Raw genomic sequence first — 27,994 nt, 5'->3', positions numbered from 1 at the left:
GAAATCTGAACAATTCTTGGATACTGGATATTTTTACATTATTGTTAATTTTTAGGTGTAATGGTATTGTATTTTAAATAGTTATTTCTCTTTCAGAGACATATAGTGAAATAAATACAGATGAAATGGCATGATACTTAGGATTTGCTTTAAAATGACTTGGGTGAGAGATGGGACAGAAAACAAGATTGTCCTTAAGTTGATAACTGGGGAAGTTGGGCAACAGGCGCAGGAAGAATCACTATACTAATCGCCCTACTGTTCAAGTCTGGAATGTGAAAGAAAAAAAAAAGTTTACATATAGTGTTTTTCCATGTTGTAAAATAACTACAGGTAGAACTATAAACATATTCTTAGATTAAAATTTATCTTAAGCTTTATATGGCTGTCAATCAAGAGACAAATACAGACTTACTTTACAGATATCTAAAGTCTATAATTAGAATTATTATCAGAAACTACATTTGTAAAATGTACATTACCCCAAATTAAATTCCCCAATTTGCTGACTGGTTTAATTAAGATTAAAATTTCAACTATTACTTAACTGAATTCAGGAGAACTTATTTAATGTGTACAATTTATTATAAAACTGGCTTGGAAGAAAACATACCTGTGGACTGTGAAGATCTGTGGTCAGCATGATAATTGAGTAAGCCAAAACATAAGCAGTGTCTGCACTAGCAAATAGGGTTTGTCTGGAAATATAAATGTTATAAACTTTTATTGTCTTATAGTTTCATTTAAATAAATCACCTCAAACCCCAAAGCACTTTTAATTTTCTTTTTTCAGGATTTATATTCTACTCATATCACAATTTCTTAATGAAACTATCTTATCACTCCCAGGGAGTAGGCAATCTGCATTCCTCGGGGCAGAGGGTTATAAATCTCCCAGTGCTCCCTAGCACAGAGTTTTGGATATAGTTATCAACCAATAAGTACTTGAATTTGAATCTTGCTTACCCTTGGTTGCATTCTAGGTATCTTGCAGCAAATTTTTCCATTAATCGATCAATTTTCTGAGCTTCCCCTGGAAGGCGGAATCCTTCCAGAAACAGACGAAGGGCTGAAACAAAGTCCTTTCCTGAAAAGTCGTGTTGGTCCACATATGCATACATGACTTCCTTGTTAAATTTATCATTATCTCCCAAGAATTCACCCACCTGAGTCTAAAGAACAAGAGAAAGAAACTGATATCCTAATGGAATATTACATTTGCCGCACGGCCAATTTAAAGCAGAAAAATCCCTAAGATCCACAGGTTTTAACTATAGGTTGTTTCAAACATGGAGCTAAAAGTTAAAATACTAAATGTATTTATTTTTTAAAAAAATCTAGGTATTGAGTTTAGAAAATTCAAAAGCAAAATTAAGAATACATAGGTTATTCTTTAAGTTTTACTTATATACTTAGGAAGGCATTTTAAATAAGCAACATGTGTTATTAATTTAAAAAGGAATTGCACAGAAATGGTTAGAATGAACTGAAATGGTACTCTTACGGAGTCTAATCTTTCCTCCTGATGTAAGAATTGGGCGATATCTTCAGGTGTGGTGCCAAGCATCCCTTGTTCTTGGAGGTACTGTATTCCTCTCTTTGGTTTTTTATTAAATCTAGATAAAGTTATAGGAACATTAGAAATAGAAAATTATTTATATTCCCTAAACAGACCTCAACTGCAATACATTTTACAATAGCACTTAGAAAACAGAAATTTAATATAATCAATGCATGAAAATATAAAAAATATTACGGTATGCAAAGTTTTATTTCTTTTCTTTTTAGAAAAGAGTCTCAAATGGAAGCCACCTTTATCCTTGATATAGATCATTTCATAGACTATGTGAGATAATTGCCACGTAGTTGATGAACTTTGAGTAAGGATATAACTACTTTAAATACCTCATAATTTTAATACATATATTCTCCTTACTGCTTAGGTAATCTTGGCTCATTCTACACATACCCATTAATTCTAAGTTTCCTGCTTTAGCCACAATCTGACTGATTATTTCCCTTATACAAAAAAACAAAAACAAAAACAAAACCATTTCCAGATACTCAATACTTGCAAAATAAAGTCCAAACTGATTAGACTGACACACGAAACCTTTCTCAGTATGGCTCCAGGTTCTCACGCCATCTCCCTCATCGACTCCCACATATCCTATCTCGTCCCCTAAACATAATGCATCTGCAGTCTACTTCCTCTGCATGCCTGTGACCTGCTCCACTCACTAGGGAATTCTCCTTCATGCTCAAAGATCTGATTCAATCCAATGTCACCTCTGTTTCCAGATCATTCACTTCACCTGGGTATTGCAAGAGTTATTAAATGGTCTATCTCTTGTTTTGTTCACATTCTAATACATCCTTCAGGCTGCGGGCAAAGTCACCTTTCCAAAAAGGAAATCTGATGCTGCTATTCCTCTGCTAAAAATCCTTCAATAGTATGGCCAATGCCAAGAAGAACAAGACAAAAACTGCTCTCCATGGAGAACAGGGCCTTCTATAATATGGCCCCAACTCAATGTTTCCTCTTACTTCCTATCACCCCGACCCCACACTGCCCCTGCCATGCTTAACGAGAAGGAGTCCTCAAATGCTCTCCCTTTCCTCTTGTGTTCCTGCACATGCCATCCTCGGTCTAAAATATCCTTCCCTGTTCTGTCCTAATGATACCCCCATTAAGTTCTAAATCAACCACCCCCATGTACGCACATTAAAATCAAACACTTTTCAGTGAGATAAACACAAAATCTGCTTTCCGGAAGCTCTCACACTAAAGAAACACGATTTTAAAAAATTATAATAGTAAAAATGCAACAAATAATGTATACACAGACAGCACTGAAGAGAAAGTGACTAACAGAAATGGTCATGATATACTTCCTGGGGAAGGTGACCATTGAACTGAACTTTGAATAATAACTATATCTTTTATAAACATTAAGAAAAAACATCTCAGGGAGGAACAAGTCATACTAATACATTAAAATATAAAACAACATATTATAATAAACAGCTCTGCACTGTTGGAACAATAAGGTGAGATCAAGTAGTAACAAGTGATGAAGCTTAGATTCCTAAAGATCCAAACCATGACGGGTATCACATGCCATCACAAGAAGCCGTGGCTTTGTTCTGTACAAATAAGAAAGGAGAGAAAGAGAACCAAGACTTGCATTTAGAAAGACCGCCTTAGCTAAGTGTGAGAAAAGACTAAAGAATAAAAAAGACCAAACAAAGGTTAAGTCAATTAAGATTATACTAGTCAAGGCAAGAAATGATGATGGTTTGCCTTGAGAGAACAACTACAGGAGATGAGGAGAAGAGAATAAATTGCAGACAGGAAGTAGAATCAATAGGATTTAGTGGCAGATTCGATACAAAGGGAAAGCCTAAGGTAACTTCCAGGATTCTAGCTTACAAATTTAGTAACGTGCTAAATTTACTAAAGAAATGAAGAAATAGGGCATTCTGTTTGTCTTTTGTTCATAGCAGGAGTATCGGGGTACTGATTATGGAGAGAATGGAAACTGATAAATCTGGCTATGGCCATGCTGAGTGTAAGAAGCTATGTAATATCTAGTGGAGATATCCAACAGGGAATTAAAGATATGAGTCTGGACCTCAGTACAGCTATTTATGTTAAAAATAATACTTGGGAGTTGTGAGACAGTACATCATCACCTAGCAGTTACGAAGTAAGGGCTGAGGGACAGAACCCTGGAAATGCTAAGATGGATGCAGGAGATAAACAGCCCATACTGATATGGCATGGTCAAAGTGGGAGGAGGGACAGGACACAGTGACATCATGAGAGGAACAGTCATGGAAGAGTACACTGGGAGCATGGTAAGATGAAAGCATTCTCATAAAAGCATGAAGCAGAAGGCAGGTCTTGTGGCTGAGAGGAGGACTAGAAGCTAGGGAGACCTCCACTTTGAAGCCATTTGATGACTCTCTCTCATCCCTAAGGACTTCAAATATGAGTTATCTATCATACCTTGGCAGTATTTTGTACAACGCTCTAGTACAGACTTTACACAGTACCATTTAAAAATAGATTTTGTCCAGATTTAGACTGTAATCTTACATACAAGGACCAGTGTCCATCATGGCTCTCGGCACACAGTCCCAAGTACTAGCCATGTTTACTGAGTGAACAGTAGAATTTTAATATGAATATTTGTTTACACACACTAGATCTTGAGACCCTCACAAGCAAAGGCTGTTTCACTTGTCAAGTTCCCTTAGAACCTTGTGTAATATCTAGAACCTATGATACTTTGTAAATATTGACTCGAAAATTATTGAGGTATTATATGGCAACTTCGGGCAATTCTGTAAGACTGTATATGACAAAGAATGTGTGTACATTTTATCAATTTTTAAATATATATTAGCACTGAAAAAAGGCATTCATCAAAAGGACTTGCTTAAGACTCAGAAAGAAATGCCTTATAGCAGAAGTAGTAAGCCAACTAAAGACACAAGGAAATTTTTAAGTTTACAGCAGCTAAATTCATGGAGAAAGATCAACAAGTCCTTTTTCCCTTACAGCATCTCTCTGAAACAAGAGATGGGCAATATGAAGGAGGAAAACAACATTTAGACAAGAAATAGTCCAGGAGCAGACCTAATGAAGAACTGACCTATCAAGGTTTGGTAGAGGAGCCAGGTGGGAAAGGGAGGTTATCGCCTTATCAGCATATAAAAATGAAGTCAACAACAATGGATCAATAACAAGAGTCGCACAATTGCAATGGAGAACATAAAAAAACCTACAAAGGAGCAATGCTAGCTATTACAAGTTTAACACTTCAAACTTTTTGAGTCGTCACCTACTTAGGAAATACAATGGGGGATTTTATTATGGAACTAAATAACGCAAAACTGCACAGATGCACAAAACGGCATATAAATTGCGGTGCGAAATTTAATGTGCATTACAAAGGCTTGTTTGGGATCGACTGCATGAATAAGGGGAACCATGCCCCTTTTTACTCACTGACAGGTGGTAATAAGGCAAAAAAAAAAAAAAAAAAGCCGAAGATGTAGAGGACTGTAGGGCAGTGGTAGCACCGCAGTGGCAGAGGGGCACACGATCACACTGCTCCTTAAAAATCGGACACTCACAAATCTATCCCTTGTTCTATTATTTCTTTCTGTTGCTTTAGGACTTCAAATTGTTCTGGATTATCAGTGCCAGACATCTGCGTGCTGTAGCTGCCTATTCCTGATGACGATGTTGACTCCAGGGAATTTAAACTTCCGTATCTGTTTATTGTCTCGGGGTGTTTGATTTCACTTGTCTCTTGTTCTGCGGGTTTTTCCTGACCTGTAAGTAGAAAGACTGATAAATTATTCTGTCAAAGAAAGAAAATGTAAAAAGTAAAAAATTCTTAAATAAGGCAAGATATTTTGACGTTGCTTAGATATCTGTTTAGTATAAATAAAATGTTAGGTGCCCTTAGTACAATTTACACCACTAAAAGGAGTTCCTTTCGCAGTCTCTGTGCTGAGTGTCCACTGGTTTCTGCTCTCAGCTCATGCCTCACGGGGATCAGTTTTCTCTCAATGGACTAAGATTACTCTAGGCAGCCCTGCAGCTATGAGTTTATCTCTAAGGGTAAATGTCAGAGATGAACAGTTCAATCTTCTTAAAATACACCAGCTTTTGTATGTTACTTCTATGACTATAAAAGCTGCATAAATATGCTTCACTTTAATGTGGTATTCAAAATATTTCTAGGAAGACCTAGAAAGAAAATGTTTGGATAACTAAGTTGGAAATTTATAATTTTAAAGCTCATTATTTGCTTATAGACAATGCTTCGTCGTCAGCTAAATGAATAAAGACATCATGAAACTGGCTTAATAGCATCGGCAATTATCCTCCAAAGGATTATTCACTTAAAATGACAAAGAATTGTAACTCAAAACGTCACCTTACCGAGAGTTGTCTGAGAGTTGGGGTTCACATACTGATCCTTACTCCATTCAACCATACACTTCAAAATTGACACTAAGCATTCTAAACCTTTTTTCCTCAGGCTCAATTCCTACAAAATAATTCACAATAAGAACCAAAACAAGATCTTTTAAGGCAAACACAGTGCACTTCCTCGGTAAAGTTTAAATTTGAAAATGCTTTCAGAGTTCTTACCTGGACATTGCTCATACCAAGTTCCTGACTGCCCCGTCCTTGAGCAATTTTTGATAGATCGTTTACTAGTCTTTCAAATATATTTGCTGCATTTAAGTCACAGTCATAGTTTACATAAATATCCACTACGCTCTGAGCATCTGTAACAATACAATACATTAACAAAAGGCATATAGTATATGAGTGTATTTAACCTTTTAAATATAATAAGATGATAAGGGTAATTTCAAATACCTGCACAAATCCTCGTCAATGTCTGAATAACCATCCATTTGTGGTCAAATGAGCTGGTAGAAGTTTCCAAAATGTATAGGAAAATTTCTTTAAAAAACACCTGTGATTAGGGGGAAAGATATGCTTAAAATATTGTTTATAATTCATTTTTTGTTATCACTTCTTACGTGGCCCAGAGCTGCAGAGCGGAGGCTGGGATCCGGGCTGGTCTGGAGTTCAACTCCTCCTGTGTCCGCCTCTGAAACATCGGGACTAAAATAACGTGGGTGGGTGACCTAAACTAGCCCATGCAGCAGGAGCACTGCACTTCACACCACTGTTGGCCGTCACACAGACACTACAAAAGAAATCTACGAAGGTTTGGAAACCCCCTGCGTGAGCATTTCTTGAACATGTTGACAAAACTAATGTAACTCACAGTTCATTTTTTAACAACCCAAAGAGCATAAACTATGTTCTGTTCATCAGTTATATTTTTCAGACATTATAGTACTGGTCAAGCCTATTGTTCCTAGATTTAAAAGTAAATGATATAATCCACACAATAAAAAAGATCTAGTTTTCATATACACTGTTATATTTTTATAATTATCCACACAAGTGGAAATCTCTATTGTCTGAAAACTAAAAACTATTGCTCACTATTCCTTATACCAAATAATGTCAAGTGCAAAGCAGTTAATCACTCTAATTAAATAAATTTCAATATAAGAGTTAAGAATTTTCAAATCCAAATTTATTTTAGAAAAGTGACTGTGATCTAAGAGGAATGACTGAAAAAGAAAACCAAAAACAACATACATTTATTAACATTTATGGAACAATGTATTATGAATCCAGAAATTTGTATTTATGACTAACAGCTTTCTCCCCTAAATCCCCCAAATTGAGTGAGGTACCCTGATAATGTGCTTTTCTTTCACAAAATTCATCACTTTTCCTTTGCTTGCTTAATGTCAGTATTTCCTGTATGACTGTAGCTCTAAGAGGATGGGGGCCATGTCCTTCTTGCTGAGCACTGTGTCCATACTGCATGGCATATGACAGACATTCAATAAATATTTATGGCCACCGTTCCCAAACACTGCACCAAGGTGACCCAGAATGCTGCAGCAAACTCAGAAGGATGCTAGGAGAATTTTCTTAGGTATCTTGAAAGATTATTCACAGGGTCCACATTACATCGGGTAGTTCATGCTATATTCCTTTCAATGCCATCATTGTTTTTGCAAACTTGGGTTTTAGTAGGTGCTATGATAAAAGGCAGGTACTGAATGCAAATCAGTGAGGAATAGGAAATGAGGGTGGCAATATCTGATTCCAAGGTCTGAGAAGTTATGCCATATCCAACAGGCACAGACATTCCAACTATTTAAAACTGTATTTTCCAAAACAGACATTTAAGTTAATGCCCATGGAAAAATCACATTATAGAAACTCTGAAGTGAATACTCTCATAAAATGAATCTTCATTAACAACAATCTCAACTTTGTTTTGCAAATTTAGGTTTTCGTATGTTGGGTTTTCTCCAACTGCAACACAGCTCATCCTGCATTTAAATATGTTCCATATTTCCAAAAGGATATCTATACTCATCTTGTTTTATTCTCAAAATCTCCCCCATAAGGGACAATGGTAAGTGAAATAAACCTTATCCAAAAAAAAAAAAAAAAAAGATATTACAACCATTTGTAGTAAGAATCTACCATCTGAGAAGACAGGAAATTTCTTAGAGTATTTCCTTTTAAATTTGTGCTTACAAAAACTTTGTGTATCAAATTTACTCTACCAAAATAGTAATCTCAACTTAAATGATTTTTGTGATATATGACTCCATAAGAATTTTTATTTCCATAGTCTACTAAACGGCACTTAATGAAGTAGAGTCTCAGTGTCCAAAAAATCTGTAACTGGATACACAGTCTTCCAAAACACTCGAATGGCAATTTAAATGCCTGATCATCAAATGAAAGACTTTTAGCTGGTTACAGAAGCAAAAGTTCCAAAAGTTTTTTAAAAAGTCTCTTATCTCTAGTTCCTGAAGGTAATGGGGGGAAAAACTAAGTGAAAAATTGCAACTGTTGTTAAATGCTTGCATTATTTTAATATGGTATATGGCAAACTTCTAAAATTTGACAACATATATGGACCAGAAATTGTTTCCAGTACAAAAATATGGTCCGAGTTGAAAAACTTTCACCTTAAACATCAAGTCTCATTCTCATAATAATGTACTACATAAATTTATATAGATTACAGAAAATAATAAAAGATAATATAATTATCTTAACTCTCAAAATGCTGGGAAAATAATTTATGCTTTCTATGAGTTAATGAATTATTAGTCTTGAGTTACAATTAAATAAAAAATAAAAATTGAAATGTAACTTTTATATCATATCAAACATAACATGAAGGCAAAAGCTGACCAGCATAAAAGTATTTCTAAAATATACACTGTCCCAAACAAAATTATTTTAACAAATGACAAGTTGGAAAAAGTACCCATTAAAACTGTAAAACACAAAGCACTATTTTTAAATACAGAATTATTTGAAGGTAAAAACAAAAGATCAGGAATCAGTACACTTGTATGATATGTGCAGACATGCTTGGAAGACTCCCAAATTTAGTTTTGCTAAGTCCCTGGAAGTATTTTAGAGCCACACAGTTGCTACTCTATTTCCAAAGACCTTGGCAGAAAACTTTAGGAATCTAATACATACACGAGATTTATATAACCTATGTCCTAAAATATAAGCCAAAAAATATAATCCATCTCGATCACCTCTTTAAAGTGCCAAAAACTTAAATGGCTTAAAAGTATATACATGTATACAATGTATAAATTTAGACCTTTCTTTTAAGATAACCAAAACCACGATTACATACTATATATACAATGGCAAAATTATTGTGAGGACCTAGTTTAATTCAAGAGAACTATCATTCATACAACTAGTATAAATTCCCTGACGGCAGGAACTGTGTCTTAACTTGATTTTGCATTTCTTACCTAGTGTTTAGTGCTTCGTGGGCACATGTTAGCTGAATGGATAATGAAAAAAAAAAAAAAAGTATGTGACAATACACAAATATTATTTCACATTCTGTAAAACTTTCTAGAGTATTAATAATCTGATTTAACATAAAACAAATGAAATATTCAACAATGCCTAAATGCAGAACATACCTCAATTTGCATCTTCAGATGTGTCTTGAAGTTTGACAACAAAGTAAGAAATATGGAAAGAGAAAGCTCAAAAACCTCTGGAACAGATGAGACTCCATTTTTTGAGAGTGCAACACACAGGTACTGTTTAATAGCATTAATAAACATCTCATTTGTCCTGAAAACAGGTCCTGCATTCTGCAGAATGGATAGAAGTAACTGCAATGAAAGAATCTTGGATCGTAACTCATGAGACCTAAAATGTAAAAAAGAAGGCACAGTATATGGACAAGTTTAGCATTATGGTAACCAAAGGCTGTTCCTAAGACACTTCCTGGTACCATATACTTTCACAAACTTTTAAGTGGAGAGGAAAAGAAAACTTTACAACATATAAAAAGAAAGTATAGTACATGAATAAGCTTAGACACTAATAATGGGTCATTCCATTGATTTTCTCTTGTACCACAAAACTTCATCTTTTAAAATGGGGACACAATCATTCATTTTTAACATTTTTAACATCATTTACTGTTCCTCTCAACAACAAAAACAATTTCAAGATTTATGTCTTGTTCTTTTCACAAGCATATTTCACTTTTTAGAAATCATAATGAACTTAGATTAAGTGCCACACTTAGTATATATAGGTCTAATGTACTTTGTTCCTAGTTTTGCTACTCAAAAATTCTAACACTAATAAAACTCTTGGTTGCATTAACAAGTTATAACACAATTTCAAGGTTACTTTTTCAGTAACTGTTTAAAGATTTTTTTTTTTTTTTTTTGAAATACACAAAGAGGCTTTTAGACCAGTTCTACTTCTTAATAGTTTATGTATTTATTCCAAAAATTTTTAATAAAACTGAAAAACATGTTTTTAGCTTAAATTAAAAAACTTTTTTCTGATAAATATACTGTACCATACTCCATCCCGATCACTATCTAGGATTTTAGTTATCAGATTTCATAAATACAATTTTTCTCCCACTGAAACAGACTTCTTAAGCCCAACTAAGGATACTGATCCCAGGCAACTTTTCGAATGCAGGCTACACTTAAATGCTTTAGCAGCTGGTTCTTTTATTTATTACAAATGCTATATTCGGTCACATGCCATAAACTTAATTCTTTTTCACTAATAACACCAAATTCTTAAGTTATATCCTCCTTAAAGTAGGTCTTCATTAATTCAGAATACCATGTCAAAATTGTCAATTTCTGAATAAGTTATCGTTTCCACTTAAGAAAATAAAAAATTGAAAAATTCTAAATATATTCTTATAAAAATAAAGTTTATATTGCAATCTGAACAACCTAATCCTTTTTCTGTATAGTTTATATTTTCAAAATACAAAAACGTCAATAAATTATATTTTTGACTCCGAGTAGTTAGGTCTAAAAAGATTTTAGAATTTTACACTTTCTGGGCCTAAAAGGTGTTTCTTACTGAATCAGTACAATGTGACAAAATAGAACAAATTTCAGAAAATAAAGGTTTTATTATAACTGTTTCTAGTCTTTCTTCTCAGTTGACACTTAGAAACTACAATGTTCTAGAGTTTTTTTTAATGAAGTAGTGCTGCTTACATTTCTCATTTCATAATCCCTTTCTCAAAGCCACTCGGCCTTTCTCCAAGATTTCTTTCTCCAAAGTTGTCCTGTTATAATACGTCGTGTTGCAATATTAGAAAAGCACGCCTCTCTAATAACTCCCAAAGTCAGTCACAAGCAGGAATTAGTTACACTTGAATCATACAAAAGATATTTGATGACTTAACAAAAATTGCTCTTTCCTGCCATTTAAACTACGATGTGTGATGGGAATCAGACAAGTGACTCCTATCGCAAGGTACTTCCTGTTCCCCATGGCAAAAGGTATGTTAGAACACTTTCTAGACCTTAATGGATACATATTCTCTTTCATTATGACTTTTAAGATTTCTTTCTCTTAGATTTTATTATCTTTTAACTGGTAGCTTTCAGAAACCTAGTATTAGGCTACATTTAACAGGGCTGCAATAACTCCAAAGTTACTTAAAATGCTAAAATAAGAATTCAGTCAATCATTCGATGTTATTAAGCACCTACTACATACCAGGCACAATTCTATAAAGCTATCGATATGCTCTAGGAAATAGTGTTAAGATATCTACTATAGCAGTTTTGGAACTCAGTGATTTTTAATACATGCTTTTTAAAATAAAATAAAATAGGAAGCAGCTCCATAGTGTAGTGGTTAGCACGTCTACTTTACACGCAGAAAGTCCTGGGTTCACACCCCAGGTGGAGCCATGGGCCATACCCCAGGTGTGCCAGGCCCTAGGTGCCCCCCGTGAGTGTGCGGGAGGAGATGCCCCACCTTCAGAGATCCAGTTCTTAAGGGGAAACGGCAACATCCATAGGTGGAAAGTGGAAGTGGGGGGGTTGGGGAATTTAAAAAGGAAGGAAATAAATAAATAATAAAAATAAAATAGCCCTAAAATATAGTTTTGAACATCTTACGGGACAAGAAAAACAAAAGAAAATCCAGACTATCTTACAGTAATTTTCGAGCTTTAAAAACTATTTGTCAGGCAGCACAGCTACCTACTTACTTTGGGTCTGGCGGTCCATCTGACAGTGGCTTCATTGACAATTTACACAATGACCTGAATACTAGAAAGGCATCCTTTTGTAAAATGTGGGAAAACTTAGCACCAGGTGAAGGTCCTGAAGAATTTCCAGATTCCTAAAGGAGTTAACGATATCATGTGATGAAGACATTTGCCAGTGTAACATCATTTCAACCTTTATATATTTTAATTCGGTAATAGGTGGGGTTTTATTGGAAGGGAAACCAGATAAGGACTCTGCCACACTGTTAATTTGACATCCTATCCTCACCCCAACATTAATACCTTAAAAGTGCATTCTTTTTAAAATATTCCCTTTCACCGAATAAATTCTTTAAAATTTACCCAGTTTATAATATTCGTAACAAAAACTAGCATTTTGTGCCCTGACAAGATATCTCATCCACAGCTTAAACGATGCTTTCTGCTGTCACTGGGTGTTTCATGTTTTGTCCTAGTTTATTTTTTATCTGCTGTGTGCAGACAGACATGAGACAATGGAGACTACCAAGGCAATGTTTAAAAGTTAACTGATGGTCAACAAGGCTACAAAAAGTTACCCCTATGTATGGGGCAATGATTTAGAGGAGTTCTTTATCTAAAAAGAAAACAATCCCACAAAATATAGGGTAGGAAAGGTGAGGACAAGCTATCCCTACCATAGTATGAATTTCATTATTGCCTGAACAAAAGATGACGTTCCCAAGATTTCTAAAAGTTCTTTCCCATCCTATGATACTCGAATTATCTTATAAATATGACAAAAATTTTCTCTTTAAATGTAATTCCAATGGACAGGGGTGTGGGGAGTATGTGAACACATGAGGAACACTGTAGTTGGAAATTCAGCTATCAAATAAGGTAATAAACTGCTTTGCTTTATATCAATGAGGAAAAAAACTCAAGTTGTTATTTCCCCAAACTGAAATCAGCGAGCATCGACTATACATGTATAAGATTAAGAGAATTTTCTAGGAGTCTATAAATGTATAAGATTAGCGGAATGTTCCACTCCCATTCATACCTGAGTATCGTTGGAAGAGACGGACAGTCTGTCATCAGGTAAGGACGGTGTATACGCAACAGAAACTGGTGTTCCTGGGATTCCATTTGCTTGAATATTTTCGCTGTCACTACCATCCTCTACAGCTCCGATGGTGCCATCTGTCCTTGCATTTATAGTAGTTCTCTCTCCCGTATCTAAAACAGTAAGAATAAAAAATGTGCAAATATACCTGACCTGACTGAAGTGTACTGAAAAAGCATGGCGTATTTAAAATGAAACAGTGGTAGAAAAGCGATGTGAAGTCGTGTGCATTGGCACCACTTAAAGGTTAGCATACTTACTAGTAAGTAAATATGCATTTGGAATACATCCAAATATGATCCTTAAGTAGCTACAGGAATGAAACACACTCAGCTGATGAAAGACTAACCAGAATGTGCCAAAACAGAAGCTTACTTTTAGTCTATATTGGCATTTACTAAACTAAATTGGGTTCTGATGAATGCTAATGCCTTAAGATGGTAAGAGAAATTCCTTGGAAAAAAAATACAAGATTATCAAATAAGAATTTGAAAATGTTGGGAAATAGGTTTCTTCATTATAGTCTTTAATTTGCTAATACACTGAGCCCTCCAAAGCGGATTTACAATATGCAGTATTTTCATTTATCATGAGCCCTCTCCTTTTTTTAGAGTACCTATTAATACCTCTAGTAATATATATTCTTTGGAACATAGCTATGAAAATAATGGCCTCTACCCTGAGTATTTTTCAGTATGTCACTCTAAGTTATCACACTTGTAATTACTATAATTGTAATTAATAACTTGTGGTAGAACAAACAAAGATAATGCAAATACCACCAAGTAACTGCAGTATCAGAACTACTCTAAGCTGTAACATGTTACAGTAAAAAAGGAATGCATAGATGTCTGTGGCCATAACTCAGCAGTTATCAAGAAGGAAACTGCTCACCCTACCGATTAAAAGAAAATCATAAGCTAGCATGAGGGAAACATACTGTATGTACTACAAGGAACACAGGTTTCACAATGTGAAAGACCTGTGTTTCGATCAAGCCTCCACTATCTAACTAGGTAAGTTATGTCATCTTTCTTTGCCTCAGGTTTCTTCATTAGCTTCAAAGATAATGATGTCTATGAGGAATCGCCAAAACACGTGTGCACATGCGCACACAAATACATAGAGGACATAACTGCTTCTCAGTAAGTGGTAGCTATTATTAATTTTGTTAATAATTGATAACATGTGCTCAATTTTTCATTTATTCAAGTAATGAAAGGACTGAATCTGCTGTTCCTACTCTGAAACTGCTTTCTGCTCTCCAAAGCAGAATATCCTAGATAGATTAAACTGGATTATTCCAAAGTATGTTGTAGAATTAACAAGTGGTACATGAAAAAGATACTAACTGGTAAAAACCTATCTGAGTAACTCTGCACTACACAAAACACTTGCTTCCCCAGTGGACCTTTGAAGCTTTAATATGCTACTATTAAATACAATTTTTTATACATATACATCTTACATATATGAGAATGCTTACATATAAAAAAATTCTCTGGAAGAAGTCAAGATTTAATGATTATTGGAAACCGATAATCATTCCCCAAAGCACTTATTCCAAATCTTTTTCTCTCTGCATCCAATTACATCTCCTCCCACCACCCCTCCTCCACCTTCCTCCTCCACCTTCCCTTAACAAAGGACTTTCACCATCCACTTAGCTAAGAGGTAGGGCATTTAACACAGGCTTCCTTACTCTTCACTGCCTGATTACAAAGTGCTTTGACATCAACTATGTGTCTTTTTCTCCCCTCTCATTTCTAAGGTGAACCATTAAGTCGCCTTCAAATCCGTCTCTTCTTATCTTCAGTAGTATCCTCCTCCCCTGAGTTTTTTCTGTAATACTACATTTTCAATTCCGAACACATGGCTGGATCTTCCCCACTACTCAACATACTCAAATCTTTTCATGTTAAAAAAAAATCCTTCATCTCTTGCCACACCCTCAGCTATTGTCCATTTTCCTCCCTCTATTTATCGAAATTTCTGAAAGAAATAATCGATAATCATTGATAATACTTTCCTTTTGAGGAAATTTCTCAAAGGAGCTGAAAACATTTTCTGATTTTATTTTCAGGCTTTGAAGTCGGATACTGAGTTGAAATCTTCATCTTACCACTTCCTACAAGCTACCACTTCCTACAAGTTAACGTAATTCCCTCAGTGCATCAATTTTCTCATTTGTGGGGGGAAAAAAAGGAATAGTAACAGTACACAAACAACTCAGCGTTTGGGGAGGAATAAATGCATAATTCCAAGTAAAGCACATAAAATCACTTGAGCTACACAAAAAAATACTTTATAGAATTAGATATTATTCTCTATTTTTCTCCTCTAATTCTCTCTCCGATTGGGCCCAAACGGAAGTGCAGACTTCCGTTTTCAAAGTGGTGAACTGAGCCCACTAATTTACTTTCTCCTTTGATGAATCCAAAAAAAATGCTAGGAAAAATATAAATAGACAAAATCTTTAATCGTACTGGAAAACTAAGAAGGATATGATCAATGGACCAAAATCTTGGAGGAATTCCTAGAAAATATGGTTCAGATCATTTAATCATACTTCTAGAAGTATGCAGTAAGGTACCATGCTTAGTCCTGTGCAAGATGTCATGAATTAAATCAGCTTCAGTGGACTGGTCTCAAATCTAACCACATCTTTAATAACTATTTATGAAAATGTGATTAAAATTCCTAACGAAAAAACATTTTTATAATGCAGTCCATAAGATAGAAACTGGCTCTATATGAACTATAACTTGGTCATGATAATGAAGGTATAAGAAGTCATGATTTTTCCAACAAAGATAGAAAATACTCAAAACCAAATTCAATTTAAACATTTTCTAATTATAAAGGTCAGCACATTTAGGAGGATAGAGAACACACACCTGCCCCTCTCCCACCGAACACAAAATCAAAAAATAGAATGGCATTCACTTTTTAATGGGGTGGGGAAAGGTGGTTTTCTATAAAATTGTAACTGAAGCTGGAGAAAAAAAGGAGTGGTCTTCTATAATCAAAGATATTTAAATACATTTTCTACACATGACCATTCTCAGAAATTTAAGACAGAGCTTATTTTTTTTTTTTTTTGCCCCTTTTCATCCACCCATTATAAAGAGTCTCTATAGCCAGATAAAAATCCTTAAGACAGAATAAACTAATTCTGAGTGAAATGCACTACCTCCAACGACGATGTTCACCATTTCCTCTACGATGCTCTGCACGATGTCTTGTGGCTTTTCCTCACAGTCGTGGTTTTCTCCATCATATAATATGTCATTTTTAGATAATGCTTTAATAAGAAGAAAAAAAAATCAAGAAAATATTTGGAAACTTGTTACTAAACATTTATAATGAGAAACTTTCTTTAAAAAAGGAATTACAGCAAAAAATCGAATAGATGACACCAGAAGCATGTTAAATCTTCAAAATTTATAACCAAACCAAATTTTAAAATATTTTATAAATTCAAGTCAATTTCAACAATGATTCATTTGACAATAAATTACACAACTTAAGTGAATTTTCTAGATTATTCCTTTTAAGAACAAAAACTTTTTCAAGTATTTTGAATGAAACATTTCTAATACGTCTCACGCCAAATACGTTTATTATAATTTAAGCTTTCTTTGATGAATTAAGCTCATCATTGTGCTCTAGGACAGTGAGGTCCTTGAAGATGGAGAGATAGGGCCGTGTGGGCCTCTGCCAGTGCTTCCCGGCCCCTCTCTGCTATTTGTTCCCCAACAGAACCTACACACTCAATGTAAAACTGAACTTCATAAGTTAAGAACTCATTCCCCAATTTAACATTAATCAAAACAGATATAACTGTCAATCAGAACTTCTGAACGTAAGAGAAACTGATAAAACTTGACATTCCAGTTACTTTGTATAGATTATTGTAGATAAACATAGGATTTCCACTGTTTTTTAAATGTGGAAAGTACATCAGGAATGCTCAATTAGCACTTTAGGAGGCTTTGGGAACTGAGACTGTTCTGGGAGTCGCTGCCCTATTCCAAATGGCCTCAGACCGCATATTAGCTGATGGCGCTGCTATTTACAGCCCCACCCTCACCGCTGTAAAGGACCGTTACTCATGATTCTGGCTTCCAGAAGCCTGTCCTCCCTATTGCTCATTGATACTAATCTATTATTTGCTGCACTCTGCAAAATAATGAATGCCACAAGAGGAAACTTGATAAATGAGTATATCAAATCATTAACCTTATTTTAAAAAGAAATTCAAGCACAACAGCATTGAGTCTTTTGCAGAGTAAAAACATAAATGTCTTGACAGATCATTTTTCTACCATTCTTAAGCTTTGTATTTCTGTGTTCTAGTTGGCTAAAATTAGCTCTTCTGAATATCAGTTTCAATATAAATATACACAGTAACTAAAATGTGCTTTAAATGACTGGTGAATTAAGAATCAATTCTCATAAATCATCTAACAGAAAAAGATTAGAGAAAACTGTAATATTTATTACACATAGGAAATGATTAGAGAAGTTAATTATTATGTCCAAAGTCATATAGCTAGTAAGTGACAGAGATGTGATTCAAAGCAAGTACTCTAACTCTTGCCAAAAGCAGGCTAGAAAAACATGAAATACACACGTGGTACAGACTCACTCTTAGCTTGAGTACTGTGAATACTTGGTTTTTCAAAATTATCCCTTTTAAAGTAAACAGTAAAGTATTATTAAAAATACTCAAAAGCATCTATTTATGTCACGGCTAATGTTCATGCCACTCTTAAGCTATGGAAAAGATATGGGGGGAAATCAAAAGCTGAAATTATAGAAGTGCTTCCTCAAAGTGAAGTAAAATCACAGATTTCAGATGAACTGTAACCAAACCCTAACCATCCTTGGTCCACACGACCACCCTGGACAGGACACCAACCTACGGAGGAACGAAGGGAACGACCAAACAACTTTATAGAATAGCTAAAACAATGTTTGAGGGGAAAAATAATTTCATGTGACTATTTTTAGGAAAATATATTTGTAAAATAAATCTATTAATTTTTGTAATCTTGTAACCTTTTTCTTATGAATTTACTTAGAAAAAATACTGTCAAAGAACATCTCGATATACAAATAAGCTAAATGTTTTTTGTATGTCAGAGTTTACTCAAAAGATTTCATATTTAGCTTCAGTACTTTTTGATCATATTTTCTGAGTAATATCATGATTTCCTCAAATTTTCAGTCACATTCCAGAAAACTTTACTAACTAGGTCTCCTGCTTGCTGCGAAACTAATTTAAGAAGAAAACTGAAGTTCCTATATAACATGCTAACAGACATTTATAACCCTCTTTAGTAACACACATCTCTTCCAAAACAAGTCTATAAATCATACTGCTCATGAGATGTTAATGAATGCATAGTATCGTTAACAGATGTCTCGTGGGTCGAAGTAAAATTAAATTTACCACCTAGGATGGAGAAAGTCCACAATTACCACAATGTGTCTAATACCCATTAAATTATATTACTTTCCACATCTCTTTACAACAACACATTCCTACACTCTTCCCTTAATACACACACACGCCCATCCGCCCAGAGCCCCTTTCGAAAAGATTACTTTCAGCTGCAGTTGCCTGGTCAGCTTCAGTCTGTTCATTTTCTGCACTGGAAATATCAGATCCATTTTCATGCTCTGTGTCATCCTGAAGGTTTTTATCCACATCATTCGTATGGGGATCAAGGTCTCCTTCATGTTCTTGAGATATGTGATCAACAGTCTGAGGTGGCAGGTACCTAAGGTGAGGTGATTCCGGCTCGTGCTGGCTCACGGGTGACTGCAGCAGATGCTGCTGCTGTCGATGCCTTTCTTTTTCCATTTGCTTGGCTTCCTGCAACTGGAAATAGAATAATTTCCAATATTTGTAAAATAAGTTGTTAAAAATCTGAAGGGACAATCTTACACAACTATAAATTCTTTACATAAAGTGTCGCTTCATCTCTAAGCTTACAAATTATAGTCCATCAGAAACAAAGAACGTAAAACACACAAAAACAGTAACAGTAGTTACTTCGTAGGGGAATAGAAACTGGTACACAAGAACAGGGATGGAAATCTTTCAGTATGTATGCTCTTTTGTTATTTCTGGTGTTTAAATAATGTAAATGTATTACCCACACCAAACAAAATTTAAAAACAAATACTTTTTAATAGCCTCAGGATAAAACTTAGATTGCTGCCAATAGTGGACTTACCTAAAATCAAGTAAACGTTTCATTAAGGGAGGAGGAAAAGTAGATGGGGCAATAAAATACACACACACACGCACACACACATTCATTTTTACTTACACATACAGAAACAAAGCCTAAAACGGCATGTGAGAAGCTAATACTAATGGTTACCTATAAGGGGTAGGGGTTAGGCAGGGAATTTTCAATGTATACCCTTCTGTAGGATGTTCTTACGTCACCTTGCCCTGTGTCTTTAAATTACAAAATTAAAATTACATTTAATAATAAAACTGCAGTGTATTTAAATGCCTCTGCCCAATGAGTCACCTAGTAAGAATTAAAAAAAAAAAACTATCTATAAATGTTAAGAGTTTTATTTTAGGAAACCAGTCATTATTATGTATGTAATACTACCTGTAAAACTGACTTACTTATAAGATGGTTAAAGCAGTGACAATCAGGATCCCAAGGTTTCATTTTTTAGCATTTTACTGCTTTTAGACATGTCTCTTTTGGTCCTCAGGACCTAATAAAAATTATTCTCGCAGAATTAATTTCCACAAAGATAAATATTTTATGGTGTCAAATATGAACATTTCATATTTCCCAGTACTATTCCAGGTTATGTGGAAACACCAGAATTACGTGAATTTATAAAATAAATTGAATTAAAAGATTTTAATGCCTAAAAGGCAGAAAGAGCCCTGGAGTCGTCTACATGGTCTAAATCCCTTATTTTACAAATAAGGAAACTGATGGGATGACTAGCTGCACAGCTGGAGTCAGAACAGAACTCTGGAGCAACACTCTAGCCCATTCATGAGAAAGCCAATTTCCAAAGTAACAGCAAGGGACCTACGACTTCCCATTCAGTTTCACCCTTAGCCTAACTTCAGCCAATCCGCACCACTGTTTACCAGGGGAAGCATATGTTTGGAATCACAATATTTCTAGACAATCTCTAGAAATATTCTTGGGGAAAGAAGAAATGTCACTGTATGGAAAAAAAAAAAAACACCTTTAAACATTTTCTGTTGTGGAAGTTAAATCAATATACATCCCTTTTATTTTCTCTCTCCCCACTTCCTACTTTTCTATAACTACCCACAGGACAAAAGGCTGTATCTTTCATGACATGAAACATGTTCACAGCCTTTATCACAATTATGAATTTATTTGTGTGATAATCTGTTTAAGGGTCATCTTCCCTCTCTCCGTCCCAGTATGGAAGATCTCTGAAGGTAGTGGCCAAGTTGGTTTTGCCCAGCACTGTGTAAAACTGAGTCCTAGAACAGTGCCAAGAAAGGACAAGCTATGTAATAAAAACCTGAACAAGTCAAACACATAAAACTTTTATTTCTGCCAGTGGAAAGTAATAAAATTATTTGCATTCACTTCTTAAAAAAAAAAAAAATCAGCAAACTATTATTTGTGGAGGAAAAATAGCAGAAATAAATCAGTGTTAATACACAGGAGACAGACCGAATAGAGAAACTATAGTATATCCTAGAGTACTATGCATCTGTAAAAAAAAAAATTGAGGAAGATCTCTAAGGACTGATATGGAAAGCTTTGAAGGTAGACTGCTAAGTGAAAAGAGCAAAGTACAAAAGAGTATCTGTAGTACGTGTGGCAGGCCAGCCTTTCAGATGGCCAGTAACAGTTTCTACCTCTTAATTTTTCACTTCGTTGTAGAGTCCTCTGCCACACTGAGTGCCAGGGGTGATCTGGGTGACCACTTTTGATCATAAAGTAGTCATTGCAGCTTCTGTCTTATTGCTCTCCCTCCGATCATCTACCCTGGGAGAAGCCAGCTGCCACATTGTGGGCAGCCCTATGAGACCCACATGATGATAAACTCAGGCCTTTCTGGCCAACAGTGAAAAGAGGCCTTTCACCAACAGCCGAAGGAGGAGCTTGGAAGCTATTCTGTAGCCCAGCAATCCCCAAACTTTGGCACCAGGGACTGGTGCTCCGTGAGAATCCAATGCCCGATGATCTGAGGTGGAGCTGCGGCTATGATGCCAGCACTAGGGAGAAGATGCAAATACAGGTGAAGCTTTGCTCACTCGCCTGCCGCTCACCTCATGCTGTGCAATCCGGTTCCTCCACAAGACCAATAATACCATTTTTTTACTACTATTTGGCCCAGGGCTTAGGGACCCTTTCTGTAGCCCAATAAAGTCTTTAAATGACTGCAGCCCCAGCTGACCCTGTGATCCACTCAGCTAACTGCAACCTCATGAGAAACCAAGCCACAAGCACCCAGCTGGGGTAATTTATCATGCAGTGATCATTAATTCAGTATAGTACCTTTTGTGTAAGAAAGGTGATACATGAAACCATATATCTACTCATCTGCGCTAAAAAAAAAAAAAAAAAAATGCAAGAAAGATAAACTAGAAACAAAAGAGACTAGCCACACCCGAGGGTGGAAAAGGGGGGGGCAGGGGAGAGAAAGTGGTAGGAATGAAGAGGGAGTGGTACTTCTCGAAGTGTGCCTTTATGTGGCTCTGACTCATATCATGGTAATGTTTAACAAACTTGAAAAATAAATCCACAATTAAAACTAACCAGGATGTGAGGGATACTGAAATAGAAAACAGGTAGTAATTAATGAACTTAATTGTATTAAGTAAGAAATGACATTATCTCATTCAAGAATGTGAAGAACTAACCTAAGTAACTTTGGAAAACAATATCCAGTGTGGATACCATAAGGTTAAGAACAAAAAGAACTAAATATAAATGCTGTAATCTACTTAGTAAATTTGTTTCTCACAGTGGTATGGGTTAGCAATTATAAAACTATTCTGTATGTATAATAGGATTGAACAAATAATATATTATAGAAAATGAAAGCCATATTTCTCACTGTTTAGAGAGGTAGTTACAAATAAAGGGAGGTTGAAATGAACCCTATAGTGTTGGACTGGAATCAGAATTATCAGTATGAACAAATGATTTTTAATATACACAGACAATCTCATACAGGTGTGTGAGGAGTAGGGGCTAGGAAGGTGCAGTGAGTATACAGGTATATATTTCTTAGCTCTATGTGCTGAGAGGGCCTAGAAGGAATAACATCCTAGTAGCAATGAATACAACTAGCACCCAGTTTTTGGATTCTAATTGTCATTCTCCAATTAAAGGAGTCAGGGCTCCCTGTTGAAATGGTTGACCCCAGGAGTTGAAGGAGAGAAAATTCAAAATGAGCCTGTAATATCTTGAGATTCCAGAAAGTAAGGAGGTACTCAAAAAATGATGGAGCTTGTCAAAAGGACACAAGGCCAAAGCTGGAATAATTTGGGCAACAAAATAAATAGTGATAGTATTGGATTGTAAACAATAAAATAAAATCTCTATAAATACAGGTTGATATAAATAAAAAATTGAATAAATAAGATAAAAATAATTTTGGTTAATAAATACAAAAGGAGAGAAACAAAAAAAAATCACCATTAGGGAAACATCACAGCAATAACTTGTTACCAAAAAATCTACTCATGGGCACTGAAACCAGGGGTAGAGGAGTAGGAGAAGGAGCAGGATATGTGCATGGTTTTAAAGTAGGTCTTCCAGGATGCCTAATAACTAACTGCGAGAGAGAATAATTAGCAATTTTACACTGGAAGAAATCTGACAGATACCACTTAACCAAGTAATCAAGGTTAACATCACCAGTAATAAGACGTATCAACATCATACATTCCTGACATGATGTATTGAAAAGGACACGACACTACTTCAGATACATTCTGGCAAAAAATGGACAACCTCGTTCTAGTAATGAGAAAACATCAGACAAAAGAAATGGAGAGGAACATGCAACAAAACAACTGATCTGTACCCTTCCAAAGCGTCAAAGTGACGAAAGATAAGGCTGAGAGATTGTCAAAAACAACTAAATGCACAGCAAATGCAAAATGGGATACTGGATCAGATGTTAAAACAGAAAAAGGGACATCAGTGGGAAAGTAAGTAAAATTCAAGTAAGGTCTGTAATTGACTTAATATAGTACCAGTGTTGATTCTGATTTCTGATCATTGTAAAATGATTATGTAAGATGTTGGCATTAAGGAAAGCAAGGTAAAGGGGATCTCTGTAATATTTTTGCAACTTTTCTATAAGTTTAAAATCAGTTCAAAATAAAAAGTTAGAAGTTGGTTTTAAATTATGAAGACCTAGACAATTTTGAAAAATAAATGATTCTCTAGCTGATCTCTTAACCCCAAATATGTATTTCATCAATATAGATGTTTATTCTTTAAAGATTCAATAAATAAATTCATACCAGAAAAGATCAAATTAGGTAGTTTTATGTCTACATTACATTCATCTACCAAGCGTGAGTGAAATAAAAATATCGATTCATAAACACTTACATGAGAATGATAGCAATCAATATCATTTGAATTCTATTTGTGAACTAAAAATATATTTTATCCAAAGTCAAACAAGTCAGTAAACCTTAAAACAAAATACCACAGACCTCCAGTAAATAGAACTGTAAATAAAAGACATCCTTCTCTACAGACACAAAAGATTTCATTATAAATTTCTGTAAACTCTTTTCTGTATTTGATGCCTGTGGTGTTCTACACAATCTCTCTCTCTTTTTAATACTTACAGCTTGGTTTTCCATGCGTGCAAAGATAACATTTAGCATCTGAGTAAGGGTAGCTTTGGCTGTTGTCTGATTGATGAGATTTTTGCTTGCTAGATAGATATTGTAACATGTTCTCACAGCTTGCAGTACAGTTCCTTCGTGAATTTCTATGTGTTGAGATGTTACTGCAGTAAGTAAAGCCTTAAAAAGAAAAAAAGACAAAGCAATTTTCTGCATCCGGAGTTTCAGCAGAAAAATACAGGAGTATCTTTATATTAGAATGAAAACTTTCAGACACCATTACCACTTTCAGGAATATACTAACAGAATTTTCAGTGTACACTAACAAAAATTTCTACCTGCTTTGAATATATCATCAACTGTTAAAATATTTTATGTTTTCCTCATTCTGGCAATAGTTGCCACAAAATAATGTGGCAAACCCAGAACACCAGAAAACCATAGTTGCCACATAATAATGTGGCAAACCCAGAACACCAGAAAACCATTCATTTGTTTCAACCCAAGTTCCATTTTATTATCATTTTAGTTTATTAAAATGCACAACATTAAGACGATCACAGCAGAGCAAAGCTATGCTTCATGTATCTATCAAACTAGATTGGCAACTTTGGAGAAAACACACTGTGTCTTATTTGCTTCCAAATTTTTCTGAGATCTTTTTAATAGACTGGACTCAATAAACATCCTATTGTGATTGTTGAATATATTTAAGTGTTTTTAGAATAAAGCATTTAAAATGATCCTAAGGTGAATCCTCCAATAAAATGAATGTCTTTACGTTAATTTTCTTACATTAGGTTTACTAGCAATTTCTCAAAAGCAACAAGTTAATCTTTTGTCCTTATGTTTTACGATGCTATGTGGAGTCAGCACTAAGTATACGCTAGATAAACCATGACTGACATAAAAATGCAAATGACAGGCCAGACTGAACAGACAGCTTTTTCAGACTAAAGATATATGACTTATGAAGTGAACAGAGCTATAAAACGGAAAGGCTCAGAAGGGGCTCTATCCACACATATTGAATGTTTACAATAAGACTGAAAACACAACAGGGCGACTTTTCTTTAAAGGAGTTTAGTCACCCAGGAATATTGCAGCACAAACCCAGGACAGGGTGTAGCTGTGCAGGTTCGGCAGGTGAACAGGTGCAACAAAATCAGGACAGCTGTGCACAAGTGTCCACAAGGCTCTGGCAGGCTACAAGGGTCCAGCAGTACAGAAGAAACTGGAAGGGTCCCAGGGCCTTGAGACGGAACCTTAAAGCTCAAAAGATGCAATGTGCGTAGTTAACATGCCAGAAACTGAAAAACTCTCAAAGACTCCAGGAACCCAAGCCTAACGTGGGACCTTCAAAACAAAAGATCTGTAAATATAGTCTTCTTCTAATGAACTCTTGGCATTCGATAACAAAATCCCCTGATATGGGGTCTGAAAAGTGCCCAAGTGACCTCTATGAGAGCTGGAAAGCACGTAAAATAACCTTTCCAAATATCTTCAAAGTAAAAAGTTTTTTAAAAACAGATTCTAAACCAAGTCACTTAAATAACGCATCACCTTTATAATCTGCAGCTGGACTCCTTCGTCTGTCTGAGGGCCTTGGAAACAACCACAGATGGTTTCGATAATTCTATCGATCAGTTTTTTGCCTGGTGTTGTACTATCTGGAGCATTGCCAGTCAAGTGCCCATAAGCTATAAGTTTCTGAAATGGAGAAAGAAAATAAAGATCCTAGTTAAACTAACTGGTATACTAACTAAATACACATTAAAATTACAATGTACAAATATATATAAAATTCTTTCATAAAAACATTAAGGTATAATCAAGCCAAGGCTCTAGCAACTTTTCCTGAAGAAAGCTTTGTTAGCTATAAGTATGTTAAATTATCTATGCTGTAATAACTACAAAAACAATAACTACAACAAAACCATCAGGCAATACTTTGAGAAAGTCAGGCCTTAGATCTTGTCTCTAATGAGTCAGAATAGCTTACTGCTTTCTATCTAAACATTACTGATACTGTTTTTGTGAAAGCTATCCTAACTCATTTAAATGCCACAAAATCTCTTTCCAAATTACATCTGTAAATATGCAAAAAACCAATTTCTACACACTGGCTATAATAAATCACGGATCTATTCACTTATTACCAGTATAGCCCTGGAGGGAAGGCCTTAATTAGCATAATTTTAATTTTTTAAGGAAAATAAGGTCACATATTAAATGAACATATCCTTATCTTAAAAACAAATCACAAAGATATGGTCTTTTCCTAGTCCTTGAATTGTGAAATAGATATAATTTCCAAACAGTGAAAACATCTGAAAAGAGAAGAACCTCTTCATCAGGAGGCTTGTCTTACAAATATGTAGAAGGACCCATGTACAGGATGAGAGAGTTTAGGAATCTTCCTGACATAGATGAAGGTCAGAGCTACAGTCCAACAGTGAATATAAATATTAAGCTGCCAATATTAACCTATTGCTTTATATAAAATAGCAGGCATTCAGTAAAATCATTTGCAAATGATGTATGTAAAATCAGCAGCATAAATTATATGGTTCTTGCATTTCGCTGATGGAAAAAGAGCAAATCAACACTTTTCATTATTGATAACCTTAGTAACGATTTTGTGATCCACTAAGCTAACTAATGATTTTTGTTATCTTTAAACTAAAACTATTTTTTGCAACTATTATTGTCTTGTGTTGGATATAAGCAATCGTTTAGTTTCTTACCAAAAAGATTATTAAAGGCTTTCATGGAAAATGTCTTAATCAATGGTGGGTAATATTTAAGAAACACATTCAAACTGAACGGTTTTCAGCTAACATCATTTTATACATACCTGTAAACAATCTAGAGATGTACTAACTATGCGGGGACATTTGGATTGGCATGCCAATTCAAAGGGTAAGAAGTACTTGTCTGCTTCAATAAAATTTGTCTTTGATTTCACTGGTGGAAGGGTGCTTGATCCAGCTTTTGCTTCTCCATGAGGAGGACTAAAGGAAGAAGAAGAGTCTGATTAGAATGCCACATTTATCATGTTGATGATAAACTCATAAAAACTCAGAATTTCCATTTTAAAAGGAACCTTGCTACACCAATCTTCGTCTTCCCTTATTTCACAAGAAATTAAGTGATTTGCTACAGGTCAAAAACTAGTGGCCAAAGCTGTGACTAAATGGAAGAAAATCAAAAAAATTAAAGTAACTATGTATGTAAATTAGATTACTAAATAAACATTTAACAATCTTTCTAAATATTAATCAAAATCTAAGCAAAGACTTTAAAATATGTTACAGTATTTCAGAAATTCCCTTACATGCTTATTTGAGATTTTTTATATTTATAAGTATGCTTACAATTATAGTTCTTAAATACTATTTTAAATACTATTTTTAAAAACTGATTATAAAGATCACATGCAGAAAACTTGCTACGCTAAAATACAGATGACTGTATTATTATCTTGGCCAAGACTGACAAGTTTAAAAATTATTTTTACTAAAGAAAAGACACCCCACTAACCTCTGTTTTTCAGTTTCCACTTTTATTTCCTCTGGAGGGGAAAAAAGCATACATTAGAAAATTTGACAAGAGAAAGATCATTAATTTGATAACAGATTTCATAAACTAATTTGTAACATCTGTAACGAATTGAGAAACATGCAAGTTCAAAAAATATCAGGTACTAAAATTCTGTTGCAACTAAATATATTAATGTAGACAAAAAATAACTTTATAAGACTATATGAAGTATATTAACAATGAAAAGAACAGGTACAATTGTGGGTTACTAATTCCCAAAGCATTTCCTTAAAGTAGGTTTTTTTTTTT

General features: G+C 34.8%; 1 protein-coding gene across 9 annotated transcripts in view; it reads right to left on the bottom strand.

Moving 5' to 3' along the window:
* The window catches only part of ARFGEF1 (ADP ribosylation factor guanine nucleotide exchange factor 1), a 96,596-nt gene that overhangs the window by 39,711 nt on the left and 28,891 nt on the right, over positions 1 to 27,994 (bottom strand). For all 9 annotated transcript variants that reach the window (XM_016152903.2, XM_016152907.2, XM_016152905.2 and 6 more), the window contains exons 2-17: positions 27,686 to 27,716; positions 27,000 to 27,156; positions 25,706 to 25,852; positions 24,143 to 24,322; positions 18,898 to 19,174; positions 16,478 to 16,588; positions 13,222 to 13,397; positions 12,180 to 12,313; positions 9,604 to 9,838; positions 6,410 to 6,509; positions 6,176 to 6,315; positions 5,963 to 6,071; positions 5,146 to 5,347; positions 1,505 to 1,616; positions 967 to 1,172; positions 614 to 698 (exon numbers count right to left, since the gene is read on the bottom strand). In XM_016152903.2, coding sequence (XP_016008389.1) covers positions 614 to 698; positions 967 to 1,172; positions 1,505 to 1,616; positions 5,146 to 5,347; positions 5,963 to 6,071; positions 6,176 to 6,315; positions 6,410 to 6,509; positions 9,604 to 9,838; positions 12,180 to 12,313; positions 13,222 to 13,397; positions 16,478 to 16,588; positions 18,898 to 19,174; positions 24,143 to 24,322; positions 25,706 to 25,852; positions 27,000 to 27,156; positions 27,686 to 27,716 — 2,402 coding nt within the window. The remainder of the gene's footprint in view (positions 1 to 613; positions 699 to 966; positions 1,173 to 1,504; positions 1,617 to 5,145; positions 5,348 to 5,962; positions 6,072 to 6,175; positions 6,316 to 6,409; positions 6,510 to 9,603; positions 9,839 to 12,179; positions 12,314 to 13,221; positions 13,398 to 16,477; positions 16,589 to 18,897; positions 19,175 to 24,142; positions 24,323 to 25,705; positions 25,853 to 26,999; positions 27,157 to 27,685; positions 27,717 to 27,994) is intronic.

The sequence above is a fragment of the Rousettus aegyptiacus genome, unplaced genomic scaffold (assembly GCF_014176215.1).
Source record: "Rousettus aegyptiacus isolate mRouAeg1 unplaced genomic scaffold, mRouAeg1.p scaffold_m13_p_15, whole genome shotgun sequence".
Lineage (NCBI taxonomy): Eukaryota > Metazoa > Chordata > Mammalia > Chiroptera > Pteropodidae > Rousettus > Rousettus aegyptiacus.
Note: the sequence above shows the minus strand (reverse complement) of the source record. Positions and strands in the feature narration are given on the sequence as shown.